The 21,450-nt window shown below is 42.2% G+C and overlaps 1 protein-coding gene across 1 annotated transcript in view; it reads right to left on the bottom strand.

Moving 5' to 3' along the window:
• Positions 1-21,249, bottom strand: part of GPR78 (G protein-coupled receptor 78) — a 245,050-nt gene extending 223,801 nt beyond the window's left edge. The window contains exons 1-2 of the mRNA XM_085643341.1: positions 20,260-21,249; positions 19,091-19,204 (exon numbers count right to left, since the gene is read on the bottom strand). Coding sequence (XP_085499467.1) covers positions 19,091-19,204; positions 20,260-20,927 — 782 coding nt within the window. The 5' untranslated portion in view covers positions 20,928-21,249. The remainder of the gene's footprint in view (positions 1-19,090; positions 19,205-20,259) is intronic.
• Positions 21,250-21,450: the final 201 nt, after the last annotated feature.

The following is a 21,450-nucleotide window of genomic DNA, read 5'->3' as shown; positions in this document are numbered from 1 at the left end:
GTGCTTTTGTGAACATTGGTTCAACTGTGTTCAAAGAAGGTATGGCTTATGTAGCTTTGTCATGAGTGAAAACATTATCTGGTTTATTCATGATAGACTTTGATGACTCAAAAGTTAGTGCTGTTACAAATTGTGTAAAGGAGTATAATAGATTAAGAAGAACCTATGCTCCTCATTTAGGTCAGTATCCTGTGTTGGAGAAACGTGTAGTTTCTCGTAAAAGGAGAAATGAGAATATCTGTAATGAAGATGTAGAGAGGAGGAAAAAAAGAGGAGTGATGTAATTGCAAGCAAAAAGAAAAAGGAAAATGAAGAAGAGGTTGTAGGATGTCATTTTGAAAATAGCTCTGGTGTCAACTGCTACGCTAATGTAGTGCTGAATGTTGCATTTTATCTGGAAAGTGTGCAAGAGCAGATAATAGTAAATCAGAGAAAAAGATTCTGTTCTGAGTTGAGTCTCCTTTTTCAAAAGCTGAGTAATGATAAACCTCAAATAGAAAGTGCTACTGAAATTAGAAAACTTTTAGATGTATGTTCAGGACGAACACAGTTTTCTCAAAATGTACAGCAAGACGCACAGGAATTCTTGATGTTTTTTCTTCAGGTACTGGAAGAAGAAGGGGTTCCCATTGAAAATTTATTTGGTCTCTCTTATAAATGGGAACATAGTTGTGAAAACTGTTATAATACATGTGGCTCTTATGTTGATTCTGAAAGGTTTATTTATTTAACATTGCCAGAAAGTAAAACAGTCACTTTTGCTAAATTAGTTAAAGATGCTAATCATAACATGGAATGCAGTGAGTGTCAATCTGAAATGTTTTCAACGTTACTTTTAAAGGAATACGGACAATATGTAATTTTAATGATGCAACGTTGTAAAGCTGATGGTTCAAAATTGGATACTTTAATAAAGAAGTTTACAGGACAGCAATTATCAATTTCAGGAAAAACTTTTGTAACTGTTGCAATAATTTTCCATGAAGGACCTACTGTTACTTCTGGACATTACACAGTTTATCTTAAATGTGAAAAAGGCTGGACACTGTGTAATGATTCCCAATTGATTTTCAAGCAACGTTTGCCTTTTGATTTAGCAAATTCCTATCTAATCTTCCTGAAACCTAAATTTTAGAGAGACTTGGCAAGATGTGTACAAAACAATTTTACCATTTTATTGGATTACCATTGGAATTTTCAAAAAAAATGATTTTTGAAATTATCATTTGGCCTAATGGAAAGATAACCAATTGTAATGTGGACTTTTTAAATTTTTAATGAAACTTTGGAAAACCAAAAATTTTGACAAAATCGGTAACATCTGTACAATTTAAATTTTGGAATGTTATTGGATTGCCATTGGAAATTTATTAAAAAAAGATTTTTAAAATTACTATTTGGCCATGAGGAAAGGTAACCAATTGTATTGTGGACTTATTTAATTATTAATTAATCTTTCGGAAACCAAAATGTTACAGAGAATCGGTGAGATCTGTACAATTTAAACTTTAGAATTTTATTGGATTACCATTGGAAATTTAATCAAAAAAGAATTTTAAAATTACTATTTGGCCTAAAGGAAATGGAACCAGATGTATTGTGGAGTTATTTGAGATATATTTTTGTGATTATACTTCTGAAACAAAAATGTCAGACGGTATTTTAAAGAAATAAGTTTTGATATTAGTTGATTTTTTTTTAGAATATTATGCATTTCTATAATGTTATGTTTAAGTTAAAAGAGATTCTGGGCTTTTTTTATACAATCTTTGAGATTGTTATTTTTTTTTTGCCCGCTGTTAAATGATGAATGCAATTGCTTTCACAATTTATAGTGAAATGTAATATATTCTTAAAACAGCAAAAAAAAGGCAAAAACATTTTTGGGAAAAACATGTAAATACGTGTACTGTGTAATATATTGATTTATTAAATATTAATACTTTTTTCTTTTTTTTCAGATTGTGAAAGAAAATTTTCAAAAAAAACCAACCATTTTTTCAAGTAATTTCAATTACATTTTAATTAAAAATTAAATTGTTTGGTGGGTCAGGTAAGTGAGAAATTAGATGGTCCTTTTCTTCCTCTTTATCTCAAAAAGATTTTTAGTATTTAGTTATTAATTCCTCAAGGATCTTGAGATGTGGTAATTGATTTTTAGTGTTTTTTTAAAAAAAAATAAAAAAAAATACGCTTACCGTACGCGTACGGTAAAAAAAAAAAAAAGTTTTAAGAAAAAATAAAAAAAAGTTGAGAGGTAAGGTTGGCTCTTAAAAGAGCCGTTGTGTTCATGCAGGGACAGAGGAAAGGAAGTATGGGAACATTAGCTGGTTGGACATTTGTGCTGATCTATTCTGTTGTTAATGAGGGAAACACTGGTCTCCCTATGAACAATTAGATCATGGCAAAATGAACACCGCATAGTAACCCTACCAAACCGAGGGTTAATTTCCAGAGGTTCAGAAAAAGGTGAATGTGCCCCCACAGATGAAGGGCTCTGCTGAGCTTCCGAAGAAGGACTCGGCTGAGCTGCTGTGGATGTGCTTGGTTGACTTACTGAAGGGTTGCCCCTAGTATGTCTAGCATGTGTCCTGGGATGTACATCCTCAAGGTGTCTCAACATAGTGTGATTCCCGAAGGAATACTTCTTGTTGGGATTACCTCGCGAAAGTACACCCTTGCACAGCTTGCAAGTCACCAAGGCAGCATTGACTTTTTTCTCACCCTCAGGAAAAGTAAAATACTCCCATATGAAAGAGCCCTTCTGTTTCCTCCTTCTCTGCCTGATGGTGGTGCTGCTAGCCTCACTCTCAGCAGAAGAGTGCTGTTCTGCCATCGTATCACAAAGACAAGTCAGCTCCTTCTCCTAAGGGATCACAAGCAGAAATGAGGGGAATGGGTGTGGTGTAGGAGAGTTCTAGAACTGAAAGTAGTTTCAACCAATCAAAAGTTGTGTTTCATGATCACATGACCCACCGTGCGCGTACGTTACGCTTACGGTGCGCTTACGGTGCGCTTACGGTAAAAGTGCGCATGCGCGTAAAAAAGACACGCGCTCGCGCGCATGCGCAAAACAGTGACTCTACAACACTTCCGCGTAACGTGCGCGTGTAGCGTACACGCCTACGCACCCCACGCACAGTACGCGCGGCTACGCAAATTGCGTAACTATACGCAAACAGAGTAGATAAATTACAAACATTGCGTAAACCGTACGCTTACCGTACGCTTACCGTACGCGTAATAAAAAAAATATATATATTTTCTATGTTATACTAATATATCTTACCTGTTTGGTAAAAAAAAAAAGAGAAAACTTGATATATTGCATATTTTTTTAAAAAAAACAGTGTTTTAAGAGAATAAAAAGTTTTAAAAAACTTGTTTTTTTTAAAAAAAAACACATTTAAGATAAGAATTTATAATAAAAAAATCATACAAAATCAATAAAAAAAAATATGGGAATCACATATGTTATAGGTAAGAATTAGCATTTAAAAAACTATACAAATTCACTGAAAAAACCATGGGAATCACATATGTTATAGTTAGAAATTAGCATTTAAAAAACCTTGCAAATTCACTGAAAAAACCATAGGTTTCACACATGTTATAGTTAGGGATTAGCATTAAAAAAACCTTGCAAATTCACTGAAAAAACCATAGGTTTCACACATGTTATAGTTAGGAATTAGCATTTAAAAAACCTTGCAAATTCAGTGAAAAAACCATAGGTTTCACACATGTTATAGTTAGCTGGACATTTCACTCGTAAAAAACCAATGAAATTTTCCCGGTATAGTTAGTTCAGCTAACTATAACTCGCGCGCCCGCAATGCACTGCTGATCACGTCACATATTACATCACTCATGACATGGTCAGTGACATCACTCATGACATCACTGATGACATCTCAAATGACATCACTGATGACATCACTGATGACATCATCCAGTGAATGTGTGTTTTTCTGAAAATTAAATATGTTTTATATATGTATATCTCAAGGTCGATGGAAGAATAAATGGGTATATAAGTGTCTAAATGGATGATTTGTTTTTGAAAAATTGATTGTGTAACTGACTGATTAAGTGTATCTTAGTGAATACATGGCTTAGTGAGTAATGTTTAAATATGTAAATATCTGTATCAGTCTCTCACTTTGTGTATAAGTGGCTGCATGAGTTGGTGAGTAGCTACATGAGTGTCTATGTAGGTTATTAGTTGGTTTTTTGAGTATCAGTGTCTATATGGTTCGGTGGGGGGTATTACGTAGTGCATAGGTGCATGAATGAGTGACTCACTGTTTGTATGTGTTGAAGACAGCATATGTGCAGGACTGTATGGGTGGAAGAGTGTGTGTATGGGTGTGTTAGTGAGTGAATGGCTGTCTCAATAGTGTCTTTATGAGTAACTACATATGTTTTAAACTAGTATATGTGACTATTGGTGTATATAAGTGAGTATATGTGAGAGTGAGAGATTGAAAGAGTTCCTGTATGAATAAGTATGTGTTTCTATAAGTGTTTGTTTAAAAGACTAAGTATGTGTAAGTTTCTGTAGAAGTAAGTGTGGTGGTGTGTGTATAACTGTATATGCAAGTAAATGTATGTTTCTTTCTTTTTTTCATGAGTGACTATGTGTGTCAGTAACTCTGTGGATGAGTGGCATTGTGTAACAGGATGTATTGGTGTATGAGTACATATGATGTGTGAGTACACGAATGAGTGACTGTACAGGACTGTTGGTGAATGAGTGGATGTGTATGTGGTTCTTAGAATTATTGAAGAGGATGTTGTAATTGGTATTGGTATGTCCATTTTTTGGAAAATTTCAGTCTCTATTTTTGAATGTGTGTATCAAAGGTTATATTAGGGTGAGAGGTGGTCTGCCACTCTATCACAAGGATGATGTCATCAGTGATGTCATCAGTGATGTCATTTGAGATGTCATCAGTGATGTCATGAGTGATGTCACTGACCATGTCATGAGTGATGTAATATGTGACGTGATCAGCAGTGCATTGCGGGCGCGCGAGTTATAGTTAGCTGAACTAACTATAACGGGAAAATTTCATTGGTTTTTTATGAGTGAAATGTTCAGCTAACTATAACATGTGTGAAACCTATGGTTTTTTCACTGAATTTGCAAGGTTTTTTAAATGCTAATTCCTAACTATAACATGTGTGAAAGATATGGTTTTTTCAGTGAATATATATATATATATATATGTATACAATTAACATAGATATTAAACAATTTAATAATTAATTATCAATTAAAAAGAATTGGCCATTGTTTATTACTTAAATAACTTACCACACTGTACACCCACAAACCTAGCAGCCCACACTGAGAATATAACTAAAACAGTAGGAAAGACGGAAGGGGGAAGGAAGATGGTGGATTGATTCTGCCACTGAGAGCACATACCTGGAATAACTCCCACGCTCCTATGAAACATCACCAGCTTAAGCAGAAAGGAATCTGCATACTGGCCTATATGCAAAATATCCATAGAAGATATTAAAAATAAAAGAGGCTACAAAGAGACCTGGCCGATTTTTCAAAATTCATCGGATGCTGAATCTGGCTACAGGGACCATGAAGCAGTCCCAGTTGATTTGGCTCGTAAGCTGGCTCATCAGCCCGCTTTTCTCTACCATCTACTAGTCTCCACTAAGTCCAACTCCAGTTCCAGCTCCAGCTAGAGAGATGACCCTGCTGAAAACTAGAGCACAGAGGGCAGATGTGTTCCACGCATCTCTACGGCTGCAGTACCTGATACAATCACAAAGGCTCCAGCGATGATCGACTCCCTGCCTAGCAGCTAGAAGATTACGGCAATGAGAGGAGCTTCTTCTTGAGTCAAGATACAGATTTTGAAGATGTTCAATCAGGTGAAGCTGCAGACCTTCTACACTCGGGGGAGTATTGGAATTCTTGTCCAAGACTGAGATCACCAACACGCGGCTGGGCACAGTCCTCCATAACCAGGAAAACTTAGCTGAGAAATGTGGTGGCCCCCTCCTTAGGGGCCCGTCCCTCTCAGAATTGGCAAGTGTAACAAGCAGTTTGAAGCAAGGTGAGAGCACAACAGGGGCACAATTTCAAGCAAATACACAAGATACGCAAAATGAGATCTGCAATATTACAGCATTTAAGATAAATCAACCTGCCGCACCTGTCTGTGTATATGATCCGGCCGGGATATCCGAGCAGCACAACGGGCTGCTAAGTACATTACAAAACAAGGATACTAATCCTGACTATATACCATTGGAAAGCCCACTCTCATTACGTATTGCGGCAGGCATTGGGTCGGATAGGAAAGCGCCCATGGCAGATGCGGGTAAAAACAGCACCAGGACTCCCCCCCTCAGCAGGAGGTGATATTGGACCGTTGCTCACCTACTGGCGACTCTACTGAGTCAAATAGTTATTCTATGATTGCCATCCCTGTTCTCGATGAAGCAAGTCCCCTCCCTGACTCTCTAAGCCTATCTTGTGGGAAGAAGAAAAAAAAATAGATCAATCAGAAACTTTAAAAGGGGTTTTGACATCCAGAGGGGGGCAGCGAGATAACAAGGAGACATGCACAAAGACTGGGTCAGGACCAGGACCTGGTTCAGACCCAAAGTTCATAGGTAACATCAGTAATCAAGACTCTTCCACCATCCGAATGGAAAACCCTGACATTCATGATAACTTGCCAACATTGGGCCTCTCTTTTCCAGTTTCTATGGAGATACTGAGATGACTGCCCTGAAGGGCACCTCTGCTGCAAGAATGCCTTCACTTTCCTCAATCCTTCAGACACTGCAGGATCAAAGATCAGAAGCATAAGAGCATTACGCACAGGTCAGAGCAGATAGCTTTTCAATTCAGCAATCCATAGCAGGCGTAACTAGCAAGGTGGCACCACTCTCATCTGACATATCGGAGCTACAACAACGAGTTGCTGATACAGAGGAGACTACTACTAGAATGGTCAAAACAGCTCAAACGCATGACACCCAACTATTATTTCTGCATGGAAAAGTTGAGGACTTGGAAAACCAACCACGCCGAAACAACCTCAGGCTCTTCGGGGTCCCTGAAGGAAAGGAAGGATCTGATCCTTGTTCTTTTCCTGTACAATTATTTCAAAAGGCTTTTCTGGATTTTGCAGACTGGGAATAGGACTGTCAAGTACATCGGGCTCACAGGCTACCAACTTCTCTGAATAAGCCTGCCTCACGATATCCTAGACCAATCCTCATTTTTTTTTTGGTAACTTCTTGCTGAGATAGGCTATATCTAGCAAAGCTTGACCTACCACTCCCATACTAGTAGATTCCTTTTCTACTTTTTTCAGATCAGATCTGTGTAAAAATACTATGGATATGGATATGGAACTAGCCCCTCTGCGGCAGCCCACCACCATACATCTGCCAAAAGCAGCCTGGTTCACCACAGAACTCCTAGAGGCCAGACGCACCTGCAGAAGCCTTGAGAAAACGTGGAGGAACCAGAAGACCTCGGAAGCCCACACCTACCATAAGAGCACCATGACGAATTACCACCAGCTGATAAGAGACACCAAAAGAACATTCATCAGGGGAAAAATCAACGCCAACGCAGCCAACAGCAGCGAACTCTTCAAGATCCTCAAGCATTTCACCAAACCCCCCTGCAAAGCCTCTGACATCACACCCTCCCAAGATCTCTGCGACAAGCTCAGCACCTTTTTCCACCAGAAGATCATGACCCTTTACGACAATTTCAACGAACCAACTAGTGCTTTCACCCTTACGACCACTACCTCCACCATGCCAACTATCACCACATGGGCCACCGCCTCTGTCGAACTCATCACCACCACTATGAAGAACACTCACTCAGGAGCCCCCACGGACCCCTGCCCCTGCACATCTTCCACAGAGCCTCCACGGCCATCGCTCCAGAGCTAGCCCTCACCGTCAACTCCTCACTGGCATCGGGCACCTGCCCCATGGACTGGAAATGCATAGAAGTGAACCCCTCCTCAAAAAACCCTCGGCCGACCCTACTGACCTAAACAACTACCAACCCATCTTCCTCCTCCCCTTCGCTGCCAAAGTAACTGAAAGGCTCGTTAACGCCCAGCTGACTACTTTCATCGAGGACAACGGCATCCTGGACGCATCCCAATCCGAATTCCGCAGCAACCACAGCACCAAGACAGCCCTGATTGCCGCCACCGACGACATCCACATGCTGCTCGACCAGGGCCACAGCGCGGCCCTCATCCTCCTGGACCTCTCCGCAGCCTTCGACACCGTCTCACACCGCACACTGACCACCAGACTCCACAATGCAGGGATCCAGGGAAATGCCCTCAACTGGATCTGTTCCTTCCTCTCCCACCGAACTCAGAGAGTCAGGATCCCCCCTTTCTCTCCGAACCCACCGACATCATCTGCTGAGTTCCCCAAGGTTCCTCTCTGAGCCCTACCCTGTTCAAAATCTACATGGCCCCCATCGCCACCATCGCCAGAGAGCACGGATTCAGAATCATGTCCTACGCTGATGACACCCAACTCATCCTCTCCCTCACCAGTAACCCAGAAGACACCAGACTCAGCTTTCAGGAATGAATGAGGAACGTGGCCAGCTGGATGAAGGACAGCTGCCTCAAACTCAACTCCGAAAAGACCGAGGTTCTCATTTTCGGACCCCTCCCCTCCTCATGGAGCAACTCATGGTGGCCTCCCACCCTCGGCCCACCGCCCACCCCTACGGACCACGCCCGGAACCTCGGCCTAATCTTGGACTCCTCCCTCTCCATGAACCGCCAAATCAACACTATCTCATCCACCTGTTTCAACTGCCTCTGTATCCTGCGTAAGACGTTCAAGGGGATCCCCCCTGACTGCAGAAAGACTGTCACACACGCACTCATCACCAGCAGGCTCGACTACGGCAACGCCCTCTATGCAGGAATCAACAAATGCCTACTTCACAAACTCCAAACCATCCAAAACACGGCCGCCAGGCTCACCTTAGGGATACCTCGCCTTGAACATATGAGCCCTCACTTGCAAGAACTCCACTGGCTCCCCGTCGAGAAGAGAGTCACCTACAAGCTACTCATGCACGCCTACAAATATCTGAACAACATCGGACCCAAGTACCTCAACAGCAGAATGAGCTTCCACGCACCCAATAGGAACCTCCATTCAGCTGACCTCGCCTGGCAGAGATTCCCCGCGTCCGCCGAAGCAGATCCGGAGGGAGAGCATTCTCCTACACTGCAGCCACAGCATGGAACACTCTCCCAGTAGAAATATGACGCTCACCAACCCTGCACTCCTTCAGACGGGCTTTCAAGACCTGGCTCTTCGACTGACCGGAGCTGCCCTACCTTTCCCCTTAGCACCTTGAGACCCTCACGGGTGAGTAGCGCGCTTTACCAACCCTTGATTGATTGATTGATTGATTGATTGATTGATTGATTGATTGATAGGCGTTGGATACTGTGCCAGCTCATTGTTCCATTAAAGGCAGCAGATGTACAGGTCTTTTTGCAAAAGCCTGTCCATTTAAAAGTTATCAAGGATGGCCACCCTAAGATATTTCATAGAGAATTGGGGGCTAATCAGACTTTAAGTCTATGGTGACAGGAGGCGGCTTAATAGATCAGGCCGTCTATGAGGGATGATATGCTGGCCTAAGATTCTGTAAAGGGCTCCTTCAGTTACATCTATACCTGTTTCAATTTTATTTTCTTTCTTAGATCTTTTAATAGCATGCCTTTTCTCTCTTTTCCCTTTCTGCTCTTTTACTCTTCAGGGTGTAGGGTGTGCTCAGGAGGTGTGGGGCGCTCTGGGTGGGGTGCTTCTCGGCAGCTGTCAATTCATCAGCAGCGCTGAGGGGGATGATTGCTTCTGTAGGGTACAGGGGGAGCATTTGGCATATGGGTGGTAGGGGGAGGACTCCAGGGTGAAAATGTCAAAGGGGATGAGTTCAGAGTTGGAAACAATTTGGCAAAGGATGACGAGAGAAAGAAGGAACCTATTCGAATTGTCAAAATACTGAATCATCACGGGTCTAAATAGATGTAGTGGTTGAAATGTTTCGGGCTTAAATACAGGAAGGAGGCCCCAACTTGTGCAGGAAGAATTAAAAATGTATAAACCTCATATTGTCTTTTTAACGGAAACTCACCTGGCCTATAAAGATACGGGATTGCTTAAACAGTTAGAATATCAAACAATTGTTTCCATAAGGGGAACAGCTATATTAGCAAGTAAGTCATTTGAATATAAAATTCATAGCGTTCTAGCCGATCATAGGGGCAGATGGGCATTTGCCCAGCTTGAAATTGCAGCTACTAAATACGTGCGTTGTTCTATTTATGGACCCAATGCTGACAATCCTGCAATATTGGATTCTTTAATGTTAGAACTATTGGATTGGCAGGGCGTGTTTGTAATCATGGGGGATTTTAACTGTGTTATGAATTATGCTATTGATTCTACTAACCGACGCGCTACTCTAAGATTGGCGAAAGTAAGGACATCCGTTCTCGAATTAGCGTGGCTGCATGGCTTGAGAGACGCATGGCGGGCACTTTACCCAGCAGCGCTGGTGTACAAATGTTATTCTGCCTCACACAAGCAGTATTCCAGCATTGATATGGCCAGGGTCGCTGATCGAATATTGCAATCCACTGAGATGGAAGTTTGTCGCAGGATAACTTCAGATCACAATCCCATTTTGTATCCTTCCTAAACCCGGGCATCCATTCTCATTCCTACGCTACTAATTGACAGATAGTGATTATGTTTAATTTATTCATAAAAACTTGACGGAATTCTTATGGTACAATCTCAATACAGCCTCCCCGTGTATTGTTTGGGATGCAATGAAGCCATTTGTAAGAAGGATTACCCAGCAATATGTCCTACAGAAAAACAAAACTAGGAAAGCTGCCACTAGAGCTGGTGGTCTAGCTTTGATAAACTTAGAATCTCTTCGTGCGGAAGAAATAAGACAAGAAGAACAAAATCAGGCACAGCTATATATCTCTTTAATAGACAAACAAACATCTTTGGGTGGGACACTTAAGTAAAAGTTAGCTGCTTGTTATAATAAGCATTGCTCCCTTCAATATGAATATGGCGAACAGGTTGGGAGGCTGTAGGCACATCAGCTGGCTGCAACAAAGCCAAGGGATAAATCAAGGCTATTAAAGGGGCAGATGGCACACTATATACGTAACCACATCTAATAGCTGAGCAATCCTCCCAGTTCTACCAAAAACTCTATGCACAACTGGATTTATTAGATGTGGAAGCTTTGTCTATATATTTAAAAGGGGCTGATCTCCCAAGATTACAGGAAGGAGAGACTGCCTCCCTAAGCCTCTATATTCTACACTGTGAAATCCTTGAAGCCCTGACCTTTTTGCCTTCTGGCAAGGCCGCAGGCGATGATTCGATACCAACAGAGTTTTATAAGGTCTTTAAAAACATCATAGTACTAATATTGGTTGAGGTTATACAAGAGATAGGGTTTAACAGAGTGGTGCCTGCATCTTGGGATGCAACAAATATGGATTTTTTTTAAAGGGTAAGCCATCTGAGGATTGTAGTTCCTATTGCCCGCTATCTCTCATTAACACAGACAATAAAATCTTCGCCAATGTTTTGGCAAGCCGACTGGCACCTTTGATGCCAGGATTAGTCTCAAGTCAACAACATGGTTTTATCATGGGCAGTAACACCACAGCTCATGTCAATACTGTAATTATCGCTTTTCACTTAGCAAGGAAAACTGCTAGTAATATCGGGGCTGGTTTTTCTAGACGCTGAAAAGGCGTTTGACCATGTGATATGGGGGTGTCTTTGGGCAACACTGTCATCATTTGGTCTGGGGGGGGGGGGGCGATACAGCATGTGGATACATGCTTTATACAATAAACCATAGGCCAAACTGCTCTATGCTAGCTTACAATCTACTCCTTTGCGGATGTATCAGGACACTCTTCAGGGATTCCCCCTTTCCCAGTTATTATAAATTTCTCTGCTTGTTTCACTCTGTTCCTTTGCGTATTTCGAACTCTTTCCTCAAAAAAATAGAGGGGGTGATAAGTAGCTTTATCCAGGGGTGTAAGCCAGCACGTTGTTTAATAAAATGTATAAAGCTTCCATATAAAGGGGGGGGGGTACACATTCCAGATTTTAAATTGCACTATAAGGTAGCATGTACTGGCAGTCTGTGCAGCCTACTTTTATTCGAGAACCAGGATTTCTGTCACCGTCTTGCTCTTTGGCACAAAAGCAGAAGGTTCCTCTACAGAACCAGTGACCTGAACTATTTTAAGGAAGTCCTCTTTAAGACTTTCAGAAACATAGTGTACATATGGCTGGAAATTTTAGCTAAATGTTCTTTGCACTTATTTCATGACCACTTTCCCTTATGGGACAACCCGACCCTCCCGGAGATATTTCATGAGGGTGCTTCATGAATATGGGCAAGTCATGGAGTGGACCGATTGGGACATTTTTATGATGTTAATGGCTTTCGAACATTCCAAAGTTTACAAACCTATTTTTAACTCCTGTGGGTGAGAATTGCCGTCTCCTAGTGTGATTGTCTGGAACTAGTTCGACACCCGGTGAGATTTTCTCAACATGGGCAATCGCGCCCGTTTACGATAAGAAAGCTGCAGCTTGAGTATAAATCTACTCAACATTAGGAAATAAGCACCCCCCCTCTTGTGCACATGTAGTGCCGTTTGCACTGATTTTGCAATGTGAAATGAGCTCCCGATGCTGAAAATCAGCATGACATGACGATTCTGCCTGCGCGCAGAGTTTTAATGTAACTCCATGGAATTCCGTGGAGTGGAAAACCAACCTCAGTTGTGTATTATTATTAAAGGCATGGGTTGGGGGTGTAGGGTATGTAGTCATACCATGCATTACAATCAGTGGCAGTAGGACATGGTAAGAGGATACTGTGGGCATACTTTCTGGGTACAGGGCACGGCCCAAGGTGTTTCCACTTTCCAGCTCCTCCTAGGCTACATGGCCTTTGGCTAAAGATGATTTAGACTCTGGCTAAAGAGCACCACCAAAACTCAGGATTTGCATCCACTGCCTGTTGGGAATATATATGCAAGCCAGGCTCTTTGGGTACTGAGGGTATGTGAATTAGATGCACACCATGGACAAATGCCAAAATGAGCTGGTTCAGTACGTAGTCATTGTAGGGCTGGAATCTATTCCATGCAGAATATTATTACAAAACTTTAGTTATAGTTAAGATTATGTTGGGAACAACTGGGTGATTATACTAAGTAAATAAAAGCATGTTTTTGGTTCAAACAAAATAGCTTTACAATCCCCTGCAAAATCTTATCTTAACTGGCAGTAAGGGCACGCTCTAAAGGGTAAATACCCTTGAAATTCAGAAGTAAAGATATCTGTGCAAACTGATATTTAATACTGGCATGAACAGTTCATGACATAACACGTGGTATGTTAGTCAGATGACACCACAATTGACACTGAAACCATCAATGAAAACACCACATATGCCATTATCAATACTGTCCTTTCTAATATCACTTGTCACATAAAATACCTCATCCTTCACCTACTATTCAGAGTTTGCCTGCAATATCACTTTTGATCTCAAATGTACTACTTTTCCTCAATAGCTCAGTACATTTATGCAGCATGTTCTGCTCTATATTTTCACTCACCTTTGGTTTTAAAAGGGGTGAAGGGCAGGTTACGTTGTCCTTCAAACGGGACCCGAGACACAACGCCCCTTACTCATGCACCCGCTCAAAGAGCAGAATCAGAGGCCATTGATGCTCAGTCACGCTGCTCAAGACTGTGCACAGTGCCTTGCTCTGTACTATGGACAGACTGCTGTGCCTTTACAATGAAGCTAGGGGCACCCAAGATGATGTGGCACTTATTGTTTCTCCCTTGACAAAGGGTGTCCCAATTATTTGAGACCCCCTTCTCCACCTCCAAAAGTCTCCACTTATCGGTTGCTATGGGGAACATAGAACACCTTCTGGTTGGTATTCTTTTCTGGGATCTTCAGGTGTCAGGTTGCCTGATGCATGTTCCAGGTGGATTATCCTGCTCTACTTATGACACAGGGTCATGGAAGTAGGTTATAATATCCATAAAGGATTTTAAGCCTCTTAACGATGTCTCCATATTGGGTATTATAGAAGTGCCCATTCAGTTATATCCCTACAACACCTCAGACAAAACAAAGTGGCAATTGAACTGTTGTAAGTTGGCACAGCATGTTCATCTCTTCGAAGAAAAGTATTTTATATATTAGTCTTCCAATACTGCCTTTAAAAAGAACATCATTTGTGGTTAAAATTGCTGATCGTTAATTATTTGGGGGGTTTTGGCATGGAATGGTGCGTGATCATATTTTTACTAGTGATCAAAGATACTTTTAGTGAGAACAGCATGCAGGCGCAATGCATATATCGTTTAGATGATGGTACATAATTAATTTAAATCTATTCTTAGATTCTATATTTTGTATTTTACCTGCCAGTCCACCTGGCATATCTTCCCCAGCAAAGCCGTTTGAGAACGTTGCAGCCTCGCTTATGCCATCATGATTGTTTGCCACATATTTAATGTGAATAATCTCAATAAACGGGGTATAGTCCGGTTGATTGATGGGTAGCCAACCATACTAGCTAAACCACCTTTTTCTTTTAGCAATCAGTTCTTATTGGCTGTCTTTTAACCAGTCAGAATTGGTCTCTATATTTGTTCATGTTGCACAACCAATCAGAGTTTCTGGAAAGCCTGCACCTTTTCGGACTGCTTTGTGTTCTAGGGAGCTACTGTTGGCCAGCAGGGTGGGTGGGGAACACAACTGCTGCAATTTGCCATTTACCACCGTCTTCTTGCACATGGATGTGGATCTTGAAAATGGCGGGTCCGAATACAGATATACTTTTGTGTTCAGTGATGGGAAATATGGTTGTCAATCACCCCTTATTCTTTATCTAGGCAACAAATTATAAACCTCCCTCTTCCCTAACTGTGCAGCATTTTTCTAGAACGCGTGACCTCGGGCGATAACTAGGTTTAAGGGGTAAAGTGGTTGCAGAGAACTTACAAACAATAGATATTCAGAAACAAACACATTGACTAATTAAAAGGTATGTAAATGAAGACATGTCCTCGAAAGTATTCAATTCCAGGTTATAGCTGGAGCCATTCCAGTCGGGGAGACAGATTTAGGCTAAAATCTGCATTTTAAAAAAAAATGCTCTACAGTGATCTGGCAACAAACAGTGTGTGCAGCTGGCAATGCAATGAGATGTGTGCGAGCATCTATGCACTTGACTGCTCTTCCGTCTGCTGCTATGCCGAGGAAATGTAAACATATGGATGAGGCGCTGAAGATGCGTGTTTTCCCATTAAAACATCGCCAGGGGCTTCCACAGACAAAAGTGAAGACATTTAATGATGGATCAAAAAGCAAACCATTAAAACGAAACAAGGATCTTTGGGAATGATAGTGGTCCAGTGATTGATGCTAACGATAGGCTGCCAGTGGCAAGTTTAAAGAGAGGGCTGCTGAAAAAATGCAAATAACCACTATGCAAATGAGTTTCATTTATGCAGATTCAATGTATTTTTAAACTTATCATGTGGATGTCAAGAAATCAGGCCGCACTACACAAACGCTAGACGTCGTTCCTAGCCATACAGCATCTGTGTGTCAAAAGGAGCAGAGAGGGAGGGGAAACGCTCACATTTTATCGCCCATCTGTTTATTAATATGCATGTTATGTGATTTCCGTTCAGGTCATCTTTGTGAAATCTCTACATAAGTATGCCCTCGTGTACAAAACGTGTGGGAGATGTTAGCTCAATGTATTAGCCATACAGTTTTCTAAAGCCACACATTGAGAGTTGCTAATGCAGCTCGTGTGGCCAGTAGCCTAGCAAGGATGCCATGGGCCTTCGTGGAAGCATGGAAAATTGCCACTTTGTCTGCTGTTGAGCAATAAAATGCAGCAATTATCAGGGTTGAATGGGGCCCCTAGTTCTCAGTGCAACTACACCTGCTGCACCAATGGTAACTTCACTCCTGCGTGTGGTCACAGCACACGTTCAATGTCTACTCCCTAGAGATTTCCTACTCAAAGCAAGTCATCCATTACGCAAAATGCATAATAAAAAGGAAAATATACATTAAATAAAACATATGCAACCCTTTATTAAGGAATTTCACGAGACTACTCTTGTGTAAAAATCATGCTTACTTATTATTGTAAAACAATATTTTCAGTTCACTCCACATAACATTACACTCTACCGCATAATAAAGTTACCTCTTCTTATTTTCATTTGCAAACCCGTAGGACATCTGTCTAGTTCTCTTTCCATGCAATTTATGACTGCTTATTGTACACAAACAAAGCCATACAAAAGAAACAGGAGGCACACAATCTGCAAACCACTCCTCACAGAGGTGTGTGCAATCAGCTAACCATCAGAAGGGCTGACACCCAAGCAGCTTCCTCAGTATTACACCTAAACTCTTTTCCATGACCAACAGCAACATGAACTCTGGTTCGTTTTTGAACCGCTTTACTTCTTGAAATCATGTTTAGGTCTGGTGCAAGCCAAGGCATTTTGGGCCGTATCATAGAGGACCTCTGAACTCATGGAGGAGGCCCTGCAGTTGTGAAAAAACCTCCATAAACAAGTTACCGATTGCAGGGCCCCCTCAATGAGTGCGCCCCCATTTTTTTATTTATTTTGCATCTTTTATATAGCGCAAACTCGACCCGAAGGTATTTAAGCGCTGTACATGAGCAACGTATTTACATTACATATTCAGGCACGGGGAGATTAAGTGATTTGCCCAGAATCACAGGATGTGGACGCGACCTCGAGGCTCGAACCCTGGTTTCCTGCACCAAAGTCGGCAGTTTAAGCCGACGGACCACTTCCTCTCCCCATCACAACTGCGGAGGTCCTTTGAGAATCAGGCCCTATGATTTTAATATATTTATATACATATGATAATTATAGTGGCTTTTATTAAGCCCTCTTCCACCATTGGTCTGTTATTGTGTCATTCACAGTTTTCTTCCACCCTCTAAAGCATAGGGCATGGGAAATTGGTTAGCCAGAGTCAGCCATTGGCAAACTATGTTGCGAGGGAACGGTATTATGTTTTTTTACAAAGTGCACATCCACAAACAAAGTAGTTCTCCTCAGTGCTTAGAACTACTATGTCACTGTGTACTGTTTGAGACCAAAAAGTATTTTTTGCTTTTAGCCAATGTTTATTTTATATATGTCAAAACAAAAAGAGAGTGAGGAAAAGTAGGAAGGCTGCTTGTCCTGTTCCCTGGGTAATCATTAAATAAACAAATTGGACAAGTCCTTGGTAGGTGTAAAGGTCATGGTTCGTCACCTGTACCTACGCAGAAGGAGCGAAAACAACTGTTTTTTGCTTAAAGAAACACCTCACCCACCTACCTAGTAGGTGGCATGCTTCATCATCGGGGTCCAGTCAGATTACCAAGTGTAATCCAGCTGTGCTTCTACGCCTGAACTACAGCGGAGCGGGATTTTTTTGTGTGAAGTGTACAGTGCTATGTGCAGTGAAATTATATGCTAAAAATGTCTCTAGAAAATTCCCTTGTGAAAGTTTTATTGAAAGGGTCCTAGGACACGAGTTAAAAATATTTGCAAGATATATTAAAGGTTTTTAGTTTGAACCGTTATATCTTAATTATCAAAAATGGGGGTATAGGTCTACTAGTTTCAGCCTTCAAAAAATGTTCAAGAGGCTTTCGTCAGGACCATAGGTGCGTGACCCAAAAATAGGGCACGTAAGTGTGAGTATCAACGCACGCCCTACAGTGCGTTGTGAGTGTAGTGGGATCTTGTTACTTACAGATCCTCTGCAGCGTATACTTTAGTTCAGTTAATTAACTGCATCATGGATCCAGTTTACAAAGATACGCCCGGTATGTTGACCATTTGTCTCCGAGCTGTAGAACCTCTGAACCTACGTTGTAGTCCGGATCCGGTAGGTTCAGAGGTTCTACAACTCGGAGACAAATGGTCAAAATACCGGGCGTACCTTTGTAAACTGGATCCATGATGCAGTTAATTAACTGAACTAAAGTATACGCTGCAGAGGATCTGTAAGTAACAAGATCCCACTACACTCACAACGCACTGTAGGGCGTGCGTTGATACTCACACTTACGTGCCCTATTTTTGGGTCACGCACCTATGGTCCTGACGAAAGCCTCTTGAACATTTTTGAAAGGCTGAAACTAGTAGACCTATACCCCCATTTTTAATAATTAAGATATAACGGTTCAAACTAAAAACCTTTAATATATCTTGCAAATATTTTTAACTCGTGTCCTAGGACCCTTTCAATAAAACTTTCACAAGGGAATTTCCTAGAGACATTTTTAGCATATAATTTCACTGCACATAGCACTGTACACTTCACACAAAAAAATCCCGCTCCGCTGTAGTTCAGGCGTAGAAGCACAGCTGGATTACACTTGGTAATCTGACTGGACCCCGATGATGAAGCATGCCACCTAATAGGTAGGTGGGTGAGGGGTTTCTTTAAACGAAAAACAGTTGTTTTCGCTCCTTCTGCGTAGGTACAGGTCACGAACCATGACCTTTACACCTACCAAGGACTTGTCCAATTTGTTTATTTAATTATTTATTTTATATATGTATCATATTGTTAGGGGACCCACAGATCCCACACCAATAAAGTTCCCAAAAACCATGCCAAAAGAAAACAAAACAAGCAATGGCAAAAGGTCTGGCAGCCAACACCAAAACTATTGGCTTTGCCAAAGCTTGTTTTCATATAAAACTTGAGAGTATCAAAGTTTTTACCATATATAAAGGCCTTGTACTTTAGGAATCCACCAGTCGAAACACAGCTTATAAACCCACGAGCCCATTATAACAATTATTTAAATTCTGTTTTTTATCAAGAGAGAGGTATCCAGGAATTTTGCTCACATTTAGGGGAAGAAATTGGCTGAGTGATACTAACCTTGTGATTATGTAAGGAGCAAAGCAGACCACAAAAGATCCGATAAATATACTTATTTTCTTAGTGGCTCGCTGTCGCCTCCTTTTCTGCTCGCTGATGCACCTCTGTCTCACGCTGGAAAGGAAGCACAGAAATCTGATTAGGACAAAAAGCGCTAGAAGGTTTTTCAATGAAGGTTCACCAGTTGAACTATCCCACTGCCAACTCACTGAAGTCTCAGGCCCAACCCTGGATGCAAAACCAAAAAAATGCACCCATAACCATGGAAAACGGACTACAAACACCAGAACTGCTACTACCAAGCGTCGGTGCTTCGCAGTTCACATTTAGAATTCGCTATGATGCAAGTCCAAGAACCTTATTATTTTAGCAGGGAGATTTTGCAAAACAAACTAGGACCGGATTTATAACATAAAAGGGATGTGGCATAGATATGAACATGTAACATGCTCAGTGAGTTAATGGCTCGCTGCTGACATCTCATGTAACCAGTTTGTCACCAGCTAACTAATGTTCCCTGAGAACCAGCTTAGCTGTTTATGTTTCTGAGGACAAAAGATTGGGCGTCATTTAAACGGATGTTGGTAATACCTGTATTTTGCAGCGCTTAGAAGCTGCGAAATATCCAGTAATAAACGCGGTGTGCTTTCTAGAGGCTTGAGATGCCAAATGGTAAACTTAAGCACTCTACAAATCAATTCAGCATAAAAGCAATCCAGTTAGAATTCCTCAAAACAATAATACTTGTTTCTATTTTAGAAACTGTACAAACTAAGATAGTTAACGCTTCATAAAAATAACACCACAAAACACTTAAATCTGAAAAATAATGTTTTAATTATATAGGGCAGACAATGAAGTGATTTGCCAGAATTACTTGTTTTGAGTCAAATTCTGAAGCCTGGCTCTAAACCAAAGAAGAGGTAAGAAAATTAGCCATTAGAAAACATGTACTTTATGCTGTTTTGTCAATATATCATGACCTGTACCGAACGATATTATCAATGTGCTTTTATTAATTGCGATTATACTGTGAAGCATGGGTATTGGTGCAATACACATTTAGTAGAAAGTAGAGCATATATGTCAGTACGCACATAATGTACAGCAAATCGGTCGGCCTTAAAAAGGGGCGCTAAGGGCTGGGCCTCAAGGCGCCTGATTATTACCTGGGATGGATGTCGACCAGCAGCACCAGCGTCTGCATGGTGATGATGTCAATGCGCTTGCAGTGGAACCTGGCCACCTTGAGCACCTTCAGGTAGGTAAAGCACAGGATGAGCAGGGACAGCATGAAGCTGCTAGCGTGAAAGATGATGGTGAAAACAGTGAAGCGCCTCTTTTCCGCCTCGTCCCTCACGTGCAGCGTGCATGAGGCGTAGGGGCTGCTGTACTCGAACCACGAGAGGAAGAGGGCCGCCAGGGGAAAGGCTAGCGAGTGCACCCAGGAGTAGCCCGCCATGAGCACGGCGTCCCTGTACCGCATCTTACTCGCGTAGCTGAGGGGAAAGACCACGGCGATCCACTTGTCGATGCTGAGGGCCGCCATGCTGAGCATGGCGTTGGCGGTGAGAAAAGTTTCCAAGAAGCCCAGCGCCCGGCAGACGCAGTCCCCAAAGGGCTGCTGGCCACGCAGGATGCCCAGCAGCGTAGACGGCATGTTTAGGACAGTCAGTAGCAGGTTGCAAAACGAGAGGTTCACGAGGAACACCCCGGGCACCTGCTTGCGGAGGTCCGTACTGTACACGAAGCATATCAGCACTAGCAAGTTGGAGAGCAGGGACGCAAGCAGAACCAGAGAGAGAAAAAGAGCAAACAGGATGTCCGCCACGTGCATCTCTCAACAGGTATCCATGGGCCCCTTGCTCACATTAAAGGAGGTTTTGGGGCAAACTGTGAAATCCCAGTACACTGCAGTTGCGCGGATTAAGGGTCCAAGGCGGGCGCGCATTCTTCAGATCAAGCGCCGGCAATGCGTGCTTCCAGGGCGCAGCGAGCAGCAGCACGAGGCAGCTGTCCTGGGTGCTGAACGGTTCATCCTCTAACCAGTCCTTCCTGCACATGCCAGCTCCCGAGGGGCATCTGCGACTGATTTCCTCTGAAGGAAAAAACAGCTACTTGATTCTGTTTTGCTGCTTCTGGTGGACCTTTGCAGACGCGCGCATTTCTCGTGCGACGCCTGCTCCGTGCGCGCAGGAAGGCTGTTCTGCTCATTCTCAAGGTCCGCGCACAGGCTCAAATAGGCACACCTTACTCTGCGCTCGCGCCATGACTCATGCGCACACAGGCTTGCGTGACTCGGTCGGCGGGGACTCGCGCGGCGCCTCGTCGTCCTGCCGTGCCCTTCAGGCGATGACTGT

Source organism: Triturus cristatus, chromosome 2_2 (assembly GCF_964204655.1).
Source record: "Triturus cristatus chromosome 2_2, aTriCri1.1, whole genome shotgun sequence".
Taxonomy (NCBI): Eukaryota; Metazoa; Chordata; class Amphibia; order Caudata; family Salamandridae; genus Triturus; species Triturus cristatus.
The sequence above is the reverse complement of the archived record's forward strand: the minus strand, read 5'-3'. Positions and strand labels throughout refer to the sequence as shown.